Source organism: Halichoerus grypus, chromosome 5 (assembly GCF_964656455.1).
Source record: "Halichoerus grypus chromosome 5, mHalGry1.hap1.1, whole genome shotgun sequence".
In the NCBI taxonomy this organism is placed as follows: Eukaryota; Metazoa; Chordata; class Mammalia; order Carnivora; family Phocidae; genus Halichoerus; species Halichoerus grypus.
Window position 1 is genome coordinate 65,162,343 of NC_135716.1, and position 20,636 is coordinate 65,182,978.

General features: G+C 36.9%; 1 protein-coding gene across 6 annotated transcripts in view; it reads left to right on the forward strand.

Annotated features, from left to right (window-relative positions):
- PDE7A (phosphodiesterase 7A) overlaps positions 1-20,636 on the forward strand; it is a 120,430-nt gene that overhangs the window by 56,001 nt on the left and 43,793 nt on the right. For all 6 annotated transcript variants that reach the window (XR_013447864.1, XR_013447865.1, XR_013447862.1 and 3 more), the window contains exons 2-3: positions 495-555; positions 3,967-4,050. Coding sequence is in view for 2 of the 6 variants with exons in the window: in XM_036090030.2 (XP_035945923.1) it covers positions 495-555; positions 3,967-4,050 (145 nt within the window). In the remaining 4 variants the exon portion in view is untranslated. The remainder of the gene's footprint in view (positions 1-494; positions 556-3,966; positions 4,051-20,636) is intronic.

Here is a 20,636-nt window from a genome sequence, read left to right on the forward strand (position 1 = left end):
TATAGATTCAGTGTTGTCTCAAATCTCTTTGAGTATACTAATTATATTTTTAAAACTTCTCTCATTTCTTGCTAGCCTCTGGGCCATTTGGTTTTTCATCCTGTTCCATTTATTTCTAGCCTGATGGGTTTCGTCAAATGATGGTTCTTGTTTGATTATTCTTTCATGTTTAAATTAAGGGAATGGTAAATAGTTGGACCGTATCTCTTCTTCACTTCTGTCTACCTCTGCAAAAGGTCTTTCCCCAAGTGAGCTTGTCTGACTCCGACATTAACTTTCTACCTATTCCATGTTCCTTACTCTGTATCCACTTTTATGGTGTTGCTTCATTATATTATAACTGTCTTCTTCACAACTAGAGATTTTAAGAGCAGATGTCATATCTAATTTCATTTTGTATATTCAGCTTTTGCACAATAAATAATAAATGTTGGTTAAATTTCATATCCCATGTAATTGCCATGCATTAAAAATGTGTGTATGTTTTTTTCTAGAGGCGTGGAGCTATTTCCTATGACAGTTCTGACCAGACTGCATTGTACATTCGTATGCTAGGTAAGCAGTATTTATTTTGTACCAATATCCGTTAATTTTGTTATCGTGTAGCGTTACTTGAGATTGAGGTAGTTTTCATTCGGTTGCTTTTCATCGCTGTTTGCAATAGAAATAATCTATTATTTTGAGGTTTAAAAGTCTTGAAACCAATATTGAATGTTATGTGAATAAAGAGAGGCCTTTTAGAGTACTTGAGTCTCTGATTTAATAACTGGGACTCTTATCATTAGTACACAATTTTAAATTGAACTAGAGTATTCTTCATAAAAAAGGGTCCTGATCACATAGTCCTGTCATTGCATGTATTCTCTTCTCACTTGGCTGGCGAGGAAGACTGTTGGTCTTCTCCCAGTCTCAGTTCTTAAATTTTTCGTGTATTACTCAAGTCCATAAAGTAAAATGAATTTAGATTGTGTATATATGTATCATTGTTTTCTCTCTTCACCAGATTTTTCTCCTCATCACACACTCCTTGATCCCTTGTACTTTAATTCATACTATTAGAAATGTACAATTAAGATTTACTGGAATCTTGCAGATTTACTTCTCTTTTCTTTTTTTTTTTAAAGATTTTATTTATTTATTAGAGAGAGAGCGAGAGAGAGCACATGAGAGGGGGGAGGGTCAGAGGGAGAAGCTACTTCTCTTTTCTTAAAGGAGTCTTCTGTGACTCCTCTCCTCATGCTCAGAATTCCTTCCTCAACTTCTAAGATATTGAGCCATCCATATTCTTCACCTTTCTCTGGGTTTTTTGTTTTTGCCTCTTTGACTAATTCTTTCCCATCCTCTTAAGCCTAAGTGTTCTCCAGTGCCCTGTTTTTGCTTTTCTTCCTTTTTTTTTTTTTTTAATTTATTTATTTGACAGAGACAGAGATAAGTGAGAGCAGGAACACAAGCAGGGGGAGTGGGAGAGGGAGAAGCAGGCCTCCCGCCGAGCAGAGAGCCCAATGCGGGGCTCGATCCCAGGACGCTGGGATCATGACCTGAGCTGAAGGCAGCTGCTTAACAACTGAGCCACCCAGGTGCCCCCTTTTTTCCGCTCTTTAATTTACCTTGTGTGTCTGCCTCAACTCCATTCTACTGTAATATGTATTTTTTCCTCGCTAGTGTGTGGTCTTTTCCTCTTTACTCTCTCTGTCTCTCTACAAACACATTTGGGATTCTGCTCTCCTGAAAACAACTTTAGACTCCTATTTTTTTTTTTAACTCTGTAGAACATCTCCACATGAGTGTATTGTGGGTACCTGACATTTAATTGAGCAGAGGCACATAGGTAGAGGCAGGGAGACTAGCTAAGGAGCGAGAGCAAGAACAAAACATTTGTGTTCCCAGGTCTGTTCATTTTTCAGTCCTTTGCCATCTCAGCACACAACTCCATTCTTCTGGTTGTCAGATCAGAAGCCTTTGAGTCATTTTTGACTCTTATTTCTTATCCACTTCATGTCTACTTCATCAGCAGATCCTCTTGGCTGATACCTTCAAAGTATATCCAGAATTTCACCACCCTTGATGCTGTTACCATCACGATCTGAGCCATAGTTATTTTTTTTATTGTTAATTATAGTCACATTGTTGTACATTAGATCTGCAGAACTTACCCTGCATAACTGACACATGGTTCCCCTTGAACAGTATCTCCCCATAGCCACCCCCCACCAACCCATAGATTGCTTCATTTCTTACACTTGCTCCTTAGCTAGTCTCCCTGCCTCTACCTATGTGCCTCTGCTTGATTCTAGTTTATGTGGCCAAAGTGAAGCTTTTGAGAACTAAGTTAAATCAGTCTCACTCCTCCATTCAGAATCTTTTGATGGTTTTCTCAGATGAACAGCCAGAGCTATTAGGATGGCCCACAGAGGTCCAGCATGAACTGGCCTTACCATCTCTCTGACTTGACTTCTCCCTCACCTCAGTCCATCCATGCTGGCCTCTTTGCTTGACCTTGAACATGCCAAGCATGCCCCCCATCTCAGGGTATTTTATTTATTCTTTGTTATGCCTGGAAACCTCTTCCTCCAGATAGCCACATGGCTCACTGCCTCACTTCTTTCAGGCCTCTGCTCAAATACCTTTTTTTCAATGAGGCCTTCTCTGACCACCCTAGTGAGTCCATTCTCCCCTACTTCTTCCCCCCCTCCCCGCCCCTGCCATTCTTCTTTCCTTGCTTTAGTTTTTTCCAGGTTACTTATTACCATCTTCCATAGAATGAAATCCTTACTTGTTACATTATTTGTCTTCATGAAAGGATAAGCTTCATGAAGCCGGGGACTTTGTGTGTTTTGCTCACTGCTGTACTTGCAGTGCCTGACGTGTGGTGGCTGTTCAGTAAGAATTTGTTGCAGGGTGAAGGAATCGCCACATGAGAGAGTTGATTAATCACTATGGGATGACACAAACGTTGAAGGAAATGATGGCCTTACTTAGAGAAACGAGTGAGCCAGGAAGGCCTTCTAGGCAAGCAGAATTCAAGGGCACAGGCGGCAGGGATGAAGACCTAAAGGTTATGAACTTGGAGGCTGTGGAAGTATAGTGGGGAAAGTGCTGTCTTTGGAGTCCACAGAGTAGGTTTGTATCCTGACTCACCCTTTACTAGCTTTTATGGCATGGGCAGGCTACTTAACTTCTCAAAGTCTCAGTTTCTTCATCTGTAATGGGGACTAAGATTCCTACCTCCCAGAGTTGCTTAGAGAATTAAATAAAATAGTGCCTATAAGGCACAAAAAGAGTGTCTGGTACATGCTTCCAGTGGTTATTTTGCTGTGTGGAGAAGTAGATCTGAAATTCATATGAATACATGTAGAAGAAACAATACTGAGCTTATACAGGCCAAAGTTTAAGACCCAACTAAAGTCCTTGGGTGTCTGTCCACTATCAATGAGAAAAGAGAAGATTGATCAAATTAAACATTTAAGGCAAAATCTTTAACATTTTATTTTTCTGTACATTCATAAAATTTTAAGGTGCTTAAGAATGGGTCATGTATTTTCTTTCATATCTCTTATAGTCTAGTATGGTGGTGGGCAAGGGGTAGACACTTAATATTTTTCTCTCTGGATTTTTAGAGTTTTGTGCTGAGGATTTTAACTCCATGTGAATAATAAGATATTAGGTTCAACTGTCATATACTTGTCATGTTTCCGAATGCTAACTTTAAAATTTAGATTGTAATTATTATTATTATTATTATTATTATTGTAGAGGTAGATTAAAAAAAGAAGTCCACCTAGCCATACAATTCAATATTGAAAATTTGTAAATCCCTTTAAATAGATCAGCTGTTAACTGCTTACTCCATAAGTACTTAGTGGGCCAGTACTTATGAGTATGATACCACATAAACCTTTGTTGCATATGGGAGCTTCTTCCCAAAATGGCAGCCTTCTAAGTTTATTTTTTCTTGATTTTGTCCAGGAGATGTACGTGTAAGGAGTCGAGCAGGATTTGAATCAGAAAGAAGAGGTTCTCATCCATATATTGATTTTCGTATTTTTCATGGTAAGTGTTGGCATATACAGTATTTCTCTTAGGCTTTCAGTAAATTTCAGATTTTCATAAACTTATGTAATTTTTCAAAGGAAAAAAAAGTTATGTTTGGAATGTTTTAAAAAACATTGGGTCATGATAAATGACACTTTATTTCTAGATAATGTTAGTAAATGCTTAGAGGCAATTAGAATTGTAAAGTATAAAATATGAAAGCTGATATAGTTTTTCTTCTCCTTTCCAATTTAAATGTGAAATTACTTTGGTACATTTTTTTCTTCTTGAAATATATGTGTGTGTGTGTGTGTGTGTGTGTGTGTATAATGTTTGAAGTTGTTTTATTCCATATGTTTTGTCTTCACTACTCTAGATAAAATATTTTTGTGCAAATGACATTTTATAAGGTATTTTCATAGTTAACAAGGTGTATCCTGGATTATTTGAAAATACTCTGCCACCTTTAAAGACGTTTCATAGAATGCATATTTTGAAAACAAACATTGTGTGGGTCTGGCCCACAATGGAGAAAATGGAAAAAACAGAACTTCTAAAACCCTTAAATAGTAAACACATTATCTGTTTTTGGAGGAGCTCCACTTTTGGAAATGTTGGATAAATTATTTGCATTAACACTCCATTTAAAAGAAAAAAAACAAGAAAAACTGGACAAAATATGGAAGACATGTATTTGAGTATATCAGAATGCTGTTAAGACAGAGATGAATCTGGCATTTGGGCTACTTTCCCCCTTAGTAGCATCTGTCAATTCTGGGAAAGGTGGATGAGAAGCTGAGCAGAGTTTCTGATGGACACTTAAGGCTAAAAAAACAAAAACAGCTGTTGATATCCCACCAAGGTTGGGGCATTGGTCCTGGTAAACCCTCTGTGCTCCATTTGGAACCCCAAAGTACTGTACCTTAGAAATAAATCCCACCTATGAAATGTCTCAATCCGTGATTAGATCAAGGTGATCTGTGACTTCAGTACCTCTAGCCACCTACTTGAAGTAAATGTTAATCCTCTTTGAAGGAAGGTAACATTACCCTGAGTCTCAAATTACCTCTAAATTTTTCATATGCAATGTCAAGCACTGAATTAAAAATAAAAAAGGCAAAAGGAGATAAGGCAGTGTGATGAAAAATGAAAAGGAAACAACAGTAGAAACATCCATAGGAAATTCTAATGATGGAATTATTTTACATGAGCTTCAAAATAACTAAACATAATTTGCTGTTGGGGAAAAAAGACCTGATTAAGAATTTCAGTAGAGGACTGCAAATTGTGAAGAAAAAAAAAAAGAAATGGAAATTTAAGACTGAAAAATAACATACCTTAAATAAGAACTCATTGGAGATGGTGTTAACAGCAAATAAGACCAAAATGCAGAGAGAATTAGTGGATTGGGATATTAGGTCAGAAGGAAATAATTTAGAATGAAATACAAGTAAAAGATAGAAAAGACATATAGAATATGTTCTAGTTGTTGATTGCTCTGTATCTGTCAAGAATCGTGAAGAACCTTAAGATTTTACCTTATAAGTTAACAAATAAATTAGCCTGTAATTGCTTCCTGGTTGCTGGCGGAAGACACAAGACTCCTAGGTCAGAGACAAATGACTTTATTATTCATGGCATAGCAAGCAACATGAACATAATATTATGTCAGTTCTTCTAGCCCCAGCACATCCTGCAATGGCAACACGGAGGGTTTTATGTGGATACTGTGCACACAGTGAATTTGCATTACCTCCGCGAACTTGGGGAATATACCCCTTTTACAGTAATACTGCTCTTTGTCCCAGAAAAAGATGTTACTTGTCCCTCAAGGTTGCTAGCTGCAAATACAAGAAATGGCCTGGATAAGGATCTGGTCAGAGCTTGGGATTCTTGTCACACCCAGCAAGAATGTGCAGGGACACTCAGGAGTGTCCTCTGTGGAGGATTACTGCTCCCAGTAGTAACAAATGACTCCAAACTTACTGGCATAAAACAACACTTTTTTTTTTTTATGTTCATGATTCTGAGGGTCAGGAATTTAGTCAGCATATCCGTTTCGATTTGTCTGTGTTCCACAGTGTTTTGATCTTCAACTAGGGTAGTTCAAACAGCTAGAGAGAGCTGGGATGGCTCCACGAGGTCTGTATATCTGGGGCCTTGTTTTTTCTCCACATGTCCTCTCCTGGGGCTGGAACATCTAAGATGACTTCTGCACTCTTATATCTGGTGCCAGGGTAGGGTGGCTGGAATTTCTGGGGCTGGCCAGCATTTCTTTCTTTCCATAAATGGCAGTGTCACAGGAGTTGGACCTCTTCCATGACAGCTGCTGTCTTGCCCCAGAGCAAGCATTCAGAGAGAGAGGAAGTATGGGAACACCTGGTCCCTGACGATATGGGCATGGACACTGGCACAACATCACATTTTCATATTCTTTTTATCAGCTGTGTGACACAGCTTGCCCAGATGCGTGCACAGGGGACATAGATCCCACTTGTCAAAGGGAGTAAGGTCAAAAATGTTAATCTTCTATCCTTAATCTGGCACCAAATATGTTGAAAAGGTCTTTAGGGTCCCAGGAAAGGAATGGGAAATTAGAGTAAAAGTAGTCTTTGAAAAGATGATCAAGTTATCTCTAAAGCTTGATAAAACACATTAAGGTACACATTCAAGAAGGATTATGAATCTTAAGTACAGTAACATTAAAAGAAAATCACAGTGTATTAGCATAGTATAACTGAAAACCAAAATCAAAGAGAAATGCTTTCACTCATATGTGGAATTTAAGAAACAAAACAAACGAACAAAGGGGGAAAAAGAAAAAGAGGGAGCAAACCAAGAAACAGACTCTTAACTATAGAGAACAAGCTGATGGTTACCAGAGGGCAGGTGGGGGGATTGGGGCAATGGGTGAAATAGAAGATGGGGATTAAGGAGTGCGCTTGTTGTCATGAGCACCGGTGATGTATCGAAGTGTTGATTCACCATATTGTACACCTGAAACTAATATTACACTGTATGTTAACTAACAAATTTAAATAAAAACTTAAAAATATATATATGGAGCATTTTAAACCTGAGAATAAGCTCTTTTCCAAAATGGAAAAGTAAAATAAATAAATAAATTAAAAAAAAAAAGTAGTGAGAAGGAAAAAAAAGTAGTGAGAGAGAAAGAAAATTATTACCTTCAAAGGAACAGCTATGAGATTGCCAGAAACAGATTCTGTTTCGTTTTCAGCAGAAACTAAGAAGCTAGAAGACAAAGGAAAGATAGCTTCAGAGTGATGGAAAAAAATAAATGTCAAACTAAAATTTCACCCACAAACAAACTCTTATAGAGAATAAGAGGAAAAGGACATACTTCATAACTTATTATGTAAAGCCAGCATAATCTTGATACTAAAACCCGACAAGGATATGACAAGAATAGGAAATTATAGCCACTACCACTCACAAATATAGATGAAACATTCTGAGTAACATACTATCAAATTAAATCTGCAGTTTATTGGAAAAAATATATTTGACCCAATTTGTATTTTCCCGGAAATATAAGGTTGGCTTAACATTCAAAAACCAGTCATTGTAATTCACCGTATTAATAGAATAAAGGACAAAAGTCATGGAAAGACCAGTATATAGAGATATCATTTATCACCTTTTCTATTCAATATTGTTTTGGAGTTTGTAGTTTTCAGTACAATAATTCAAGGAAAAGAAACAGAAGATATAAGGATTAGGAAAGAAGAAGTATATAAGTGTTATCATTTATGGATGACATGATTATGTACTTAGAAAACTATTGGGAGTAATAAGTGACTGTAGCAACTTTGCTTGGTACAAAGTCAGTACATAGTTGTATTTTTATAAAGCAGCATTGACAAAAATTGAAATAACAATTTAAATTTATATCAACAAAAGATCAAATATGTAGGGATCAGTCTAACAAAAGATGTGTATGACTCTGCGTAGAAAACTGCATAGAGGGGAGCCTGGGTGGCTCAGATGGTTAAGCGTCTGCCTTCAACTCAGGTCATGATCCCGGGGTCCTGGGATCGAGTGCCGCATCGGGCTCCCTGCTCCTTGGGGAGCCTGCTTCTCCCTCTGCCTCTCTCTCTCTCTCTCTCTCTTTCTCTCTCTCTCTCTCTGTCTGTCTCTCATGAATAAATAAAATCTTAAAAAAAAAAACTGCATAGAAAAAAGATACTACAGAGGAAAAGAAGACCTAAATAAATGGTAATATATACTGTTGTTCATGGGTTGGAAGATTCAGTATTTTGAAGATGTTAGATTTCTTGAAGTGACCTATAGGTTTAGTGAAATCACAGTAAAAATCCCAGCAGGTTTTTTTTCTCTTTGGTTGAATTGACACACTGATTATAAAATCTATATAAAAATTGAAAAAGCCTAGGGGTGCCTCGCTGACTCAGTCAGTGGAGCATGTGATCCTTGATCTCAGGGTTGTAAGTTTGAGCCCTGGTTTGGGTGTAGAGATCACTTAAAAAAAAAAAAAAATCTTAAAAAAAAAAAAAAAGGAAAGAAAGGAAGGAAGAGCCCAAATTAGTCAGGACAATCAGAAAAATAAGAACCATGTTACAGAAGTTACTCCTCCTAGGGGTGCCTGGGTGGCTTAGTCAGTTAAGTGTCTGACTCTTGATCTCAGCTCGGGTCTTAATCTCAGGGTCATGAGTTCAAGCTGCACGCTGAGCGTGGAGCCTACTTAAAAAAAAAAAAAAGTTACTCTTCCCAGATACAAAGACTTATATAGTTATAATTTTAAACTAGGGTGATATTGGTTCAAAGCCTGACAAATAGGATAATAAAACACTTGTAAAGTTCAGAAACAGATTCACACACGTTGTGGGGTTTTGATTTGTGACAAATATGGTAATGCAGCCTGGAAAAGATTACTTTTAAATAAATGGTGTTGAATCAGTTGGCTACCCATTTGGGAAAAAAATTAATCTTGACCCCTTATTCACACCATACATGAAAAAATCAAATTTGGGTGTAGTTTTCCAGATTATACTGATAAGTCAGATAAGATGAGGAATAAGAATTGATTTAGTAATGTGGAGGTGCTGGTACGGGAAACCTGATGATTAAATGAATTTAAGAGAACAAGTAGATAGATGTAGCCAGTACAGACGATTCCGTTGGAGACTTCCGCTGCAAAGAAAAGGAAAGAGAGAGGGGCAGCTGACAGGGGAAGTAGGATCACTAAAGACGGAAATTAATAGCCGAGACTAGAAAACAAAAAGACCTGGCCACATGGAAATTTTTAAGTTCTGAAATAAATACTTCTTGAGTCAAAGAGGAGGTGGTAACTGACTTTGCAGACTTTTAAAAAGCGGTAACTAAAGACTACACATAAAAACCTGTGAAAATTCAGATGAAATTCAGTTAAAGCAGTGCTTACAGGAAAATTCATAGCATTAAAAATATTTACATTAATAAATGAGAAAGTGAAATAAATGAGTTAGTCAAGTTCAAGAAGTTAGAAAAAGAATAAGAAAGTACACCTAAGAAAAAATGAAAATAGCAATTAGTAAAGATAAAAACCAGAAATCAATGAGTTAAAAAACTAAAATAAAAATAAACTAAGGCCTGGTTCTTTACAACGAAATAAACTACTGGCTGACTTAATCAATGGATTAAATTAAGCTAATACGAATACTTAAAAACTAAGTGGAGGCAGGGTGGCATTCTCACAGATACAAGGGAAATTAAAGAATAAAACTAGACTGCTTATTATTACTAATTTTTTGTTTAGGAAAATACTTTTTTTAAGTAAAAATGTTATTTATGTTAACATGGGTTTATTACATTTTTTGAAAAACTTTATTTTTTTAGCACATTTTTAGGTTGAGAGCAAAATTGAGAGGAAGTACAGAGATTTCCCACATAATCCCCACACCACAAATGCATAGCCTCTCTACTATCAACATCACCAAATAGTGTGATATGTTTGTTATAACTGATGAAGCTACATTGACACATCATAATCACCCAAAGTCCGTGGTTTACATTAGGGTTCATTCCAGGTGTTGTACGTTCTATGGATTTGAACAAATATATAATGACATGTATCCATTGTTATAGTATACAGAGTATTTTCAGTGCCGTAAAAATCCTTTGTGCTCCACCTATTCATTCCCCCTTTTCCCAGCCATTGGCAACTACTGATCTTTTTACTTCATCCATAGCTTTGCCTTTTCCAGAATGTCATATAGTTGGAATCACACTGAAAAAAAGCCTTTTCAGATTGGCTTCTTTCACATGGATAATATGCATTTTAGGTTACTCCTTATCTTTTCATGACTTGATAGCTTATTTCTTTTTAGCACTGAATAATATTCCATTGTCTGGATGTACCAAGTTTATTTATCCTTTCACCTACTGAAGGACATCTTTGTTGCTTCCAGGTTTTGTCACTTATGAATAAAGCTGCTCCAAACATCCATGTGCAGGTTTTTGTGTGGATGTGACTTCTTTGGGTAAATACCAAGGAATGTGATTGCTGGGTTATATGGCATAAAGTATGTTTAGTTTTGTAAGAAACTGTCAAACTGTCTTCCAAAGTGGCTGGACCATTTTGTATTCCTACCAGTAGTGAATGGGAATTTCTCTTGCTCCATATTCACATCAGCATTTGGTGTTCTGAGTGTTCTGGATTTTAGCCATTCTAATATATGTAGGTAGTGGTATCTCATTTTAATTTGAAATTCCCTGTGGATCATCTTTTCATATGCTTGTCTGCCATCTGAGTATCTTTGATGAGGTGTCCAGGTTTTGGCCCATTTTTTAATCAAATGGTTTTCTTGTAGAATTTTGAGTTCTTTGCACACTTTGGATAGTAGTCCTTTATCAGATGTGACTTTTGCAAATATCTGCCATTTTGTGGCTTGTCTTCTCATTCTCTTGACACTGTCTTTTGCAGAGCAGAAGTTTTTAATTTTTTTTAAACAATTTTAATTTTTTTTTTAAGATTTTATTTAAATTTATTAGAGAGAGAATGAGAGATAGAGAACACGAGAGGGAAGAGGGTCAGAGGGAGAAGCAGACTCCCTGCTGAGCAGGGAGCCTGATGTGGGACTCAATACCGGGACTCGAGGATCATGACCTGAGCCGAAGGCAGTTGCTTAACCAACTGAGCCACCCAGGCGCCCAGAAGTTTTTAATTTTAATGAAGTCCATCTAAAACCAATTTCTTTCATGGATCATGCATGTCTTTGGTGTTGTTTCTAAAAAGGCATTTCCATACCCAAGGCTGTCTAGATTTTCTCCTGTGTTATCTTCTAGGAGTTCTTTAGTTTTGTATTTTATATTAAGGTCTCTGATCCATTTTGAATTAGTTTTTGTGAAGGATGTAAGGTGTGTGTTTAGATTCATTGTTTTTGCATGTGGATGTCCAGTTGTTCCAGCACTTTTTGTTGAAGAGACTATGTTTGCTCCAGTGTATTGCTTTTTCTCCTTTGTCAAAGATCAGTGACTATATTTATGTGGGTTTATTTCTGGGCTTTCTACCTTGTTCTACTGATCTATTTGTTCTTTTGCCAATACCACACTGTCGATTTTTGTAGCTTTATAGTAAGTCTGGAAGTCAGGTCATGTCAGTCTTCCAACTTAGTTTTTCTCCTTCAATAATGAGTTGGCTAGTCTGGGTCTTTTGCCACTCAGTGTAAACTTTAGAATTAATTTGTTGATATCCACAAGATAACTTACTGAGATTTTGATTGGGATTGCATTGAAACTATGGATCAAGTTGGGAAGAACTGACATCTTGTCAGTATTGAATCTTCCTATCCATGAACTTGGAATATCTCTCCATTTATTTAGTTCTTTTTTGATTTCTTTCATCCCAGTTTTGTAATTTTCCTCATATAGATCTTATGCATATTTTGTTAGATTTATATCTAAGTGTTTCATTTTGGGGGGTGCTAATGTAAATGGTATTGTTTTTTTAATTTCAAATACCATTTGTTTATTGCTGGTATATAAGAAAGCAGTGAACTTTTCTTTATTAACCTGTGTCCTGCAGTGTTGCGGTAATAATTGTTTATTAGTTTCAGGAGTGTTTTTTTGTTTGTTTGTTTATTTATTCTTTCTGATTTTCTGTATAGACAGTCATGTCATCTGTGAGCAAAGGAAGTTTTGTTTCTTCCTCCCCAGTCTGCATATGTTTTCTTTTCTTTTCTTACTGCATTAGCTAGGACTTCTAATATGATGTTAAAAAGAATGGTAAGAGGGGATATCCTTGCCTTCTACCTAATCTTAGTAGAAAACTTCCAAGTGTCTCACCATTAAGTATTTTCATTGTGGGGTTTTTGTAGACATTCTTTATCAAGTTGAGAACATTCCCTATGTTCCTAGTTTACTAAGAGTTTTTATCATGAACGAGTGTTGGATTTTGCCAAGTGCTTTTTCTGCATTTATTGGTATGATCATGGTTTTTTTTGTTTTGTTTTGTTTTTAAGTCTGTTGACTTGTTGGATTACATTAACTGGTTTTTTAATGTTGAACCAGCCCTGCATACTTGGGATAAATTCCACGTGGTTATAGTGTATAATTCTTTCAATACTTTTTTGGATTTAATTTGCTGATATTTTCTTGAGGATTTTCGCACCTCTACACATAAGAGATACTGGTCTGTAGTTTTCTTTTTCTTAGAACACCTGTGCCTGGTTTTAGTATTAGAATAATGCTGGCCTCACAGAGTGAATTAGAAGTATTCTTTTCCTCTGTTTCAGTCTTTTGAAAGAGATTGTGGAGACTTGGTATAATTTCTTCCTTAAAGGTTCACCAGAATTCACCAGTGAACCCATCTGGGCCTGGTATTTGCTGTTTTAGAAGGTTATTAATTATTGATTCCATTTCTTAAATATAGGCCTATTCAGAACATCTGTTTATTCTTGTGTGAGTTTTGGCAGACATTTACTCTGGGAATCTAGTCAGACCACTGGAAGTAAATCTCACAAAATGTTCGGCTTCCCCATGACTGGGTTTCAGAGTTGTCCACACTGAGCTTTCAGAAATTCATCAGTTATAGTTCAGATCTCCCTCCCCTGGTACTTGTTCCCAAGGAGGTTTCTGTCTGTGAGTCTGTGCTCTAGTAAATTGTTATTCTCTCTAATCATCTGTTGGTCCCTGCAATCTTTTTTTTTTTTTTTTTTTTTTAAAGATTTTATTTATTGATTTGAGAGAGAGAGAGAGAATGAGAGACAGAGAGCATGAGAGGGAGGAGGGTCGGAGGGAGAAGCAGACTCCCTGCCGAGCAGGGAGCCCGATGTGGGACTCGATCCCGGGACTCCAGGATCATGACCTGAGCTGAAGGCAGTCGCTTAACCAACTGAGCCACCCAGGCGCCCCGGTCCCTGCAATCTTGAGGGCAGTGGTTTGCCCTGTGTCCTCACCTCTCTTATGGATCCTAGAAGAGTTGTTGATTTTTCAGTCTCTTCAGCTTTTTACTATTATTAGGACGGAGCAAGAGCTTCCAAGCTTCTTTTATGTGGCTACAGAAACTGAAAGTCCTATTATGTTATTTTAAAATGAAATAACAAGTATTTACAAATTTTGTTTTAATTTCTATCATGGTAAATATCAATAGCTGTAACTCACATGAGCTAAAGCCCTTTGGTGCAGTCAATATTTAAAAGAGTGTAAGGGAGTTGTGAAAAGCAACATGTCTGAGAAAGTTGCACAAGAGTTACCTCTCTCAAATCATGAGGGCTAGAGATTTTATAGGCAAATTCTTTTGGGATCTTTAAAAGACTGATGATTGTTTTTAAGAAGCAAGTATACTCTTACTATAAATGTCTGTAAAAAAATGTTCAAAAAATATTAGCAAAAAGGATTCCAACAGCATAAAAGAACAATAGCCCAGCCTTTGTGGGTTTGTTTTAGGGAGGAACACAAGCATGACTTAAGATCTAGGTTTTGGGGGGGGGGTTTGTAGCAATACATTCATTGCTTCTGGGAGGAAATGGGTGTCTTGAGAAAATGAAAGAAAAAGAAATTTTTTGTTGTAGACACTTTTGAATATTGATTCATGTGAATGTATTATCATGAAAAGATTAAATAAAATTACTTTTAAATATTGTAATATACCAAATTGGCTATAAATTAGGGATATCAGTAAAAAGGTTAAATCTAAATATTGACATTATATAAAGAAAGGTACAGTTGTATTGGGAGTTTCTAGTATAACCCCTTGTGTTTTACTGAATTTAATGAAATAGAGGATTTGAAAAATATAATGGTTATAAAGTGTCGATTTAAATTAGAGACATAATTGGACATTTTGTTGGGAGGGGAAGTTGGAAATGATCAAATTGTTGGAAGTAGTCTCTAGTGGAATTAAAATAGGATGGATACCTTCTAAATCATAACAAAACCAGGAGCAAATAATGTAACATCTGAAGGACAAAATGAGAGCAGACAAAAGATATTGATGATAGTAATAAAGGTAAAGGGATGAGATATTCCTTCTAAGAGATGAAGATGCTCAGATTAGGTAAAAAATGAAACCTAATGACATGGAATGGTTGAAAACAATATGAAGCAGTACCAGGCTTGAAGGTGTTAAATTGGATTTGGGGACTTACACTTAGATCCTGATCTAGTGATTTAGATCCAGTGTAGGAACTGTGTGGTATGGTATCTTACAACTCTTGACCTCATTATGCTGGTTGTTTACAAAAAGTGACAAATGTCTAAGACTCTAGGTTGTAGTTGGAAAATGGACTCACTGTAGAATTGGGTCCTGTAGTTACTGCAAAACAATATCTCTAAGCCAAAATGATAATAAAATTTGGAGGGTTTTTTTTAATAGAAAAAAATGAATCATTTTTTCCTACTGGTAGTGTGGGTACTGTTTATCACAGAGCTCAGAATTCTTAAAAAATCTTAATCTAGGGGCGCCTGGGTGGCTCAGATGGTTGGGCGTCTGCCTTCGGCTCAGGTCATGGTCCCAGGGTCCTGGGATCGAGTACCGTGTTGGGCTCCCTGCTCGGCGGGGGGAGCCTGCTTCTCACTCTCCTTCTCCTCCCCCTGCTTGTGCTCTCTCGCTCTCTCTGTCAAATAAATAAATAAAATCTTTTAAAAAAAAAATCTAGTATGTTTTGTGAAATGTGATCTAATCAGAGTGAGCACATGCTCCTGCTATGACCAAAACCTCCCATGAGCCATCTCCCAGGAGCCTCCTGGGAGCCTTTTCTTCAGACTTGGCGAAGGCACCTACCTACCCTTAAACAGCTTTCCAGGATAAGTTTAAACCTTCAGAGGGACTTTGAAGCATTTGAAAGACATTAGTAATGTGCCTTCTCCCATATATATAATTAAAGATAATATTTTATTTTTCACAGTGGTACAAAACCTTGCAAGCTGAATTTAAAATAGTTTCTAGATGTTCGAATTGCAAACTTCTAGATACGTGTATTAAATTGAAGTTAGAATTCTCTCTATATACAGCTCCTTAATACCTCTTCTGTTCATCTCTGTGATTGTAACTTAAAGTCACTCTTAATTTCCCTGTTGTAAAATTCCTGTCTCTTTCTGCTCTTTCATGCTTAAATCCAGTCTGTATTAAATTCCATGTATTCTGTAACCGAAAATACTTCTTTCCTCTCTGTCTTCTTTTATCTCTTATCCTGCTTGATTCAGACCTTTATCACCACTGTCTGGGATTATTCTGGTATTATCTTAACCATTGTCCTTACTTTTAGGATTTCTCTCCTGCAATCTGTCCTGTACTCTGTACCCAAAGTTGGATCTTTCTAAAGAGAGGGAAAGCTTAAAATATAGGGGAAAATGCATCACAACAGGTAAAGAGATGAAGGATGCTGTTAGCACATTAATTAAAACTATTTTTTGCCAGTAATTTTGTGTTCTATGTGTTGTATCTGTGAGGTGCTGATATTTAAGTGCTGGAATAGTTGTAACTAATTTCTGGATTATGATTTTCTCCATGTTGACATATTATCTTTACTAATTTACCCGGAAATTAGACATCTACACTGCAGTATTGAGCTTTTTTCTATTAAGATATTTTATAATACAGGGCGCCTGGGTGGCTCAGTTGGTTGAGCGACTGCCTTCGGCTCAGGTCATGATCCTGGAGTCCCTGGATCGAGTCCAGCATCGGGCTCCCTGCTCAGCGGGGAGTCTGCTTCTCCCTCTGACCCTCCTCCCCTCGTGCTCTCTCTCTCATTCTCTCTCTCTCTCTCTCAAATAAATAAATAAAATCTTAAAAAAAAAAAAAGATATTTTATAATACAGTTTATAATAAACAGTGTTTGGGTTTACAGTATCGAGGTGAATTCTCCAGAGAGCTGTCCAGTTAGGGAACAATTCCAGGCTCCAAAGGTAGTAAGTAGGACCTCAGCAGTAATTTTATTCTGTAGATATTACAAGTTTTTCTGCCTTGAGTTTTTGTCGTTTGATTGTCTTTTGTCATAAATCCTTATTCTCTTAGGGCCCATAAATTTATCTTCACAGTATGATTTGTCATAGGCCTTCTATAGCAAGTTCTGACTTTTGAGTCTTTCCAAAAGGGTATAAAGAAACAACAGAAGAAAATTAATTCAACACAGAAAGACCTTAAATGCAGAAACATTGTTCAGCCTTACTACTAAACTGACAAATTCCTGTCAAATTTAGGAGGTTAAACTGTCCGCCCCAGTGCTGGTGATGGACTAACATTGTGACGGTCTCAAGGGGGCAGTTCCTCAGTATGCATCAAGAGTTTTAAGCATCTTTTTCCTTTTATTTCATCACTAGAAATGTATGCAAAGGGAATAATCATATGTAAATGTTATGTATGTCCAAAGATGTTCACTTTGGCTTTGTTTATAATAGGAAATGTATTAAATTGTGGTACTATTGACTGAAGTATTTAGGAATAAAAGACCAGAATATTTATAACCTGCTTTCAGATGTTCAGAAGGAGAATTGTACACACACACACACGCACACACATGCTGTGCACATGTTAAAGCAATGGAATAAAATGTTAACAGTGACAAATCTGAGTAAAGGGTGTTCCTTGTACTGTTTTTAGTTTGCAACTTTTTTTTTTATATCTGTATTTTGAAGTGATTTCCAAATGGAAAGTTTGGTAATCATGTGCTTATTAAAAAGGATGGGTTTTATTCAGATTACATATTTGTTAATTAACTAGTATTAGACCAAATCTGTGGTTGTTTATACAGAACTGACAGAGTTCGAACTTTGGGATGATTCGAAACTTACTTGTATTCATTGTTACAAAGGATGGAGGGATTTCGATGATCACAAATCCTCTTTGCCACAAAGTGTTTCCCAAAGATCTGGTATAAATCTGTAGTCAGGGTTATTGGTCTAGCATCTTTGTTGCAAAGATTCTGCTTTAACCAGTAAATTCTATATTTTTAAGTTAAATTTTTCCTGAAATGGATGTATTATACAGAAGCTTTTATTCTTTTTTTTTTTTTTTTTAAGATTTTATTTATTTATTTGACAGAGAGATAGAGCCAGAGAACACAAACGGAGAGAATGACAGAGGGAGAGGGATAAGCAGGCTCTGCACTGAGCAAGGAGCCCGATGCGGGCCTCAATCCCAGGACCCTGGGATCATGACCTGAGCTGAAGGCAGATGCTTAACCATCTGAGCCACCCAGGCGCCCCAGAAGCTTTTATTCTTAACTAGATTTTTCTCCTTCTCTTTTGTTTCTGATGCTTTAGTGGGCTGGTCATGCTAACTTCTTTGTGAATTTATCAGGTATTATCGTGGTTCTGTGGGACAAGAAATCAAAAATTTTTCCCAGGTATCATCTCTCACTAAAGGGATTTTCTGAAGCATTCTTTTACCTTTGTTTTTGTTCTTATTAACTGCTACATTTTAGAACAAAAGGTAATGTATCATACATATGAAAATATTGGCGTTAACAGTTTCTTGAGACCTACTGAGAAACTTAAGCTTTCATCCCATTTTAAAAAGATCCCTGGGGTGCCTGGGTGGCTCAGTCGGTTAAGCGTCTGCCTTCAGCTCAGGTCATGATCCCAGGGTCCTGGGATCGAGCCCTGAGTCTGCTCCTTGTTCAGTAGGGAGCCTGCTTCTCCCTCTCCCTCTGCCGCTCCCCCTGCTTGTGTGCTCTCTCTCTCTCTGTCAAATAACTAAATAAATAATCTTTAAAAAAAATAGGTAAAAAGATCTCTAACCCTCAGACCTGCTCTATCTGGGAATTACTTTCATGAAGGTACAGATTTCTGGTCCTCTAGCTTTTAAAAACTGCTTCTGGATGTCCTTCATTCAACTAAGTTTAACCTATCTAGTCTCCTGATTTTATGTTGTGAAAACTCTACGTTTTAGGCACCTAGTGACAATGAGTGATATATAACACTAACACATTGGAGGAAAAGATAATGGGGCGTGAGAAGAAGGAGGGGGAGAGAGAAATTGTTTGATTAGAGAGAGTGAGGGGCTGGTGGAGCCATGAGCCCCACAGGAGAGTAGTTTACACAGCAAGGGGCCCCGGAAGCTGTGTCTCCCTACTCTGGGCTCCTGTGCTCTTGAGCATCATCCCTTAATTTGACAGCCCATCCTCAAGAGGCTTGCGCAGATTTCTGCTTTCACTCAACTCTAGAGACCACCAGGAGACTCCTCATTTCACTTTCCTCCTTTTGAGTACGGTGGCTTACTTTTGGTAGGCTGGATTAAAAGCCCCAAATATTACTACAAATACTTGTCTATACCTGGTCTGTTGAAATACAGTATTTTGAGTCTTCAATTTATTGGACCCGATGAAATGAATTTTCTGTTGACATTTTGTCAGAATTTATCTCTTGTTTGCTTTTAAAATTGTATGTACCTAAATTTAATGAATCATTCTTTTAGTTACACTTGATTTTTAGCTTGTATAATAAGAAATACTAATATCTTTAAAACGTAAAAGAACTGCTATAACTGCGTGTGCATTTAGAAAATCTGATGAGGTTTGGTTTTTTGGTTGAAAGATTCTGGCATCATTATTAAATAGTAACAGAAGCTGCCAGCTTGACAGTTACTTCTTTTCATGGAATTCACTAGAGCTTACTGACGTCATCCAGACTGGAAGGCATGGTCTCTCTGCCAATATCAGACAAGATGTAATACAAGGAATATGTTCTTTTTACAGTTGTTTTTTTTTTTCATGTCCACGTAAATGCAGTTCTTTCCATTTTCTTTTACTTCTGGCACGTGGTAATGTTCCAGTCCGTGTAAATGTGTTTTACCCATTATCTAGAGCTTTGTATTCATTTTAGTATTTTACTCCACCCCATACTAGGGCAGCAAGGGAACTTGTCAGGATATTTATATTGTAGCCTAAAAGCTTTGAACTTTTCTAGGCTTTTAGTCTTACTCTTATCTTTTTGTTCCTGGCCTCTGGCAGCCTCTGGTCCATGGCATCAAGTTGCCTAAAACCGTATCTTCCACCAGTTAGATTTTATAGGGTCCCCCTTGTAGTTCTCTAAGTATAATCTGAAACTATTAACCAAATTCAGGCTGGTTGCTGCCCTTCTGCTGAGCTGTCTCATGTTGTCTGTATTGTAACGACTCACTATGAAAACATACAAACTCCTTAAACTTTCCCTTAGATCCTCATGTGTGTTTGATTTGGGGTTGTTTCCTGTCTTCCTAACAGGGCTGTGTTAGACTTCAGTACTTGTTTTGTACTGTTATATAATCAGAAAGAACATCTGATTCTGTGTGTATTTTGAGTTTAAGAGCTCATGTCTTACTGATTTTATGGTCTTAGATTATCTCAGTCTTTAATATATAGTAACACACAAGGGTAGATCGTATTATATTCGGTAGCTTTTCCTGCTTCTTCCCTTTAAGCCCATAAAAGTTGTTGCTTGGTGTTTCCCTCAACCATGACTTTTTCTTTGTTACAGTCTTTTTCCTGTTATCTTTCCTACTGTACCACCTGGCCAGTACTTTACTATTTACAAGCCTATTTTCTTCAGCCATTATTTGTTTGATCTGCTAATGTAGCTATTCATCACGTGTAATTTAGTCTCATTACAAATGTAAGCATTCCAGCCTCTACTTACAGCTGTGGTATTGTAGACTAAGGTCATATTTTGTCTGGGATTTCTATTAAATTTTAGTTTGTTCCCAATCATTCATTTGTCTTGAAATCATATCTACAATATGTAATGTAAACAACATATCTATAATAGTTCACGAAGATATCACAGGAAACTATAATCTTGTCTTTTTTTTCCCCTGCCTTTTTATCGTGAATGTTCCTACTTCCTGTAACAATCCCCTTATGAAGCTTGTAGAGAGGAGCACTGCTCTGTTGAATTGAATTAGGAAACAGAGCACTCTGCCCCACATGTGTGCATTTTTAAAAATTTACCTAGTTTCCAGGTGATTGTGAAATGTCTACCTTTGAAAACCACTGATTTTTGTTGCTTCGTTGCCCCAAATTGATAGAATATTCTGTCCCCTAGATATCTTTTTGAACTTCATAGCACAAATTAAGGAACTAATATGGACTGGACCTTAATCTTAATGAAGTTTAATGGTAGTTTAATTCTAACTGTGCTTGGGAGAACTGGGGGAATAGGAGATTTAACTT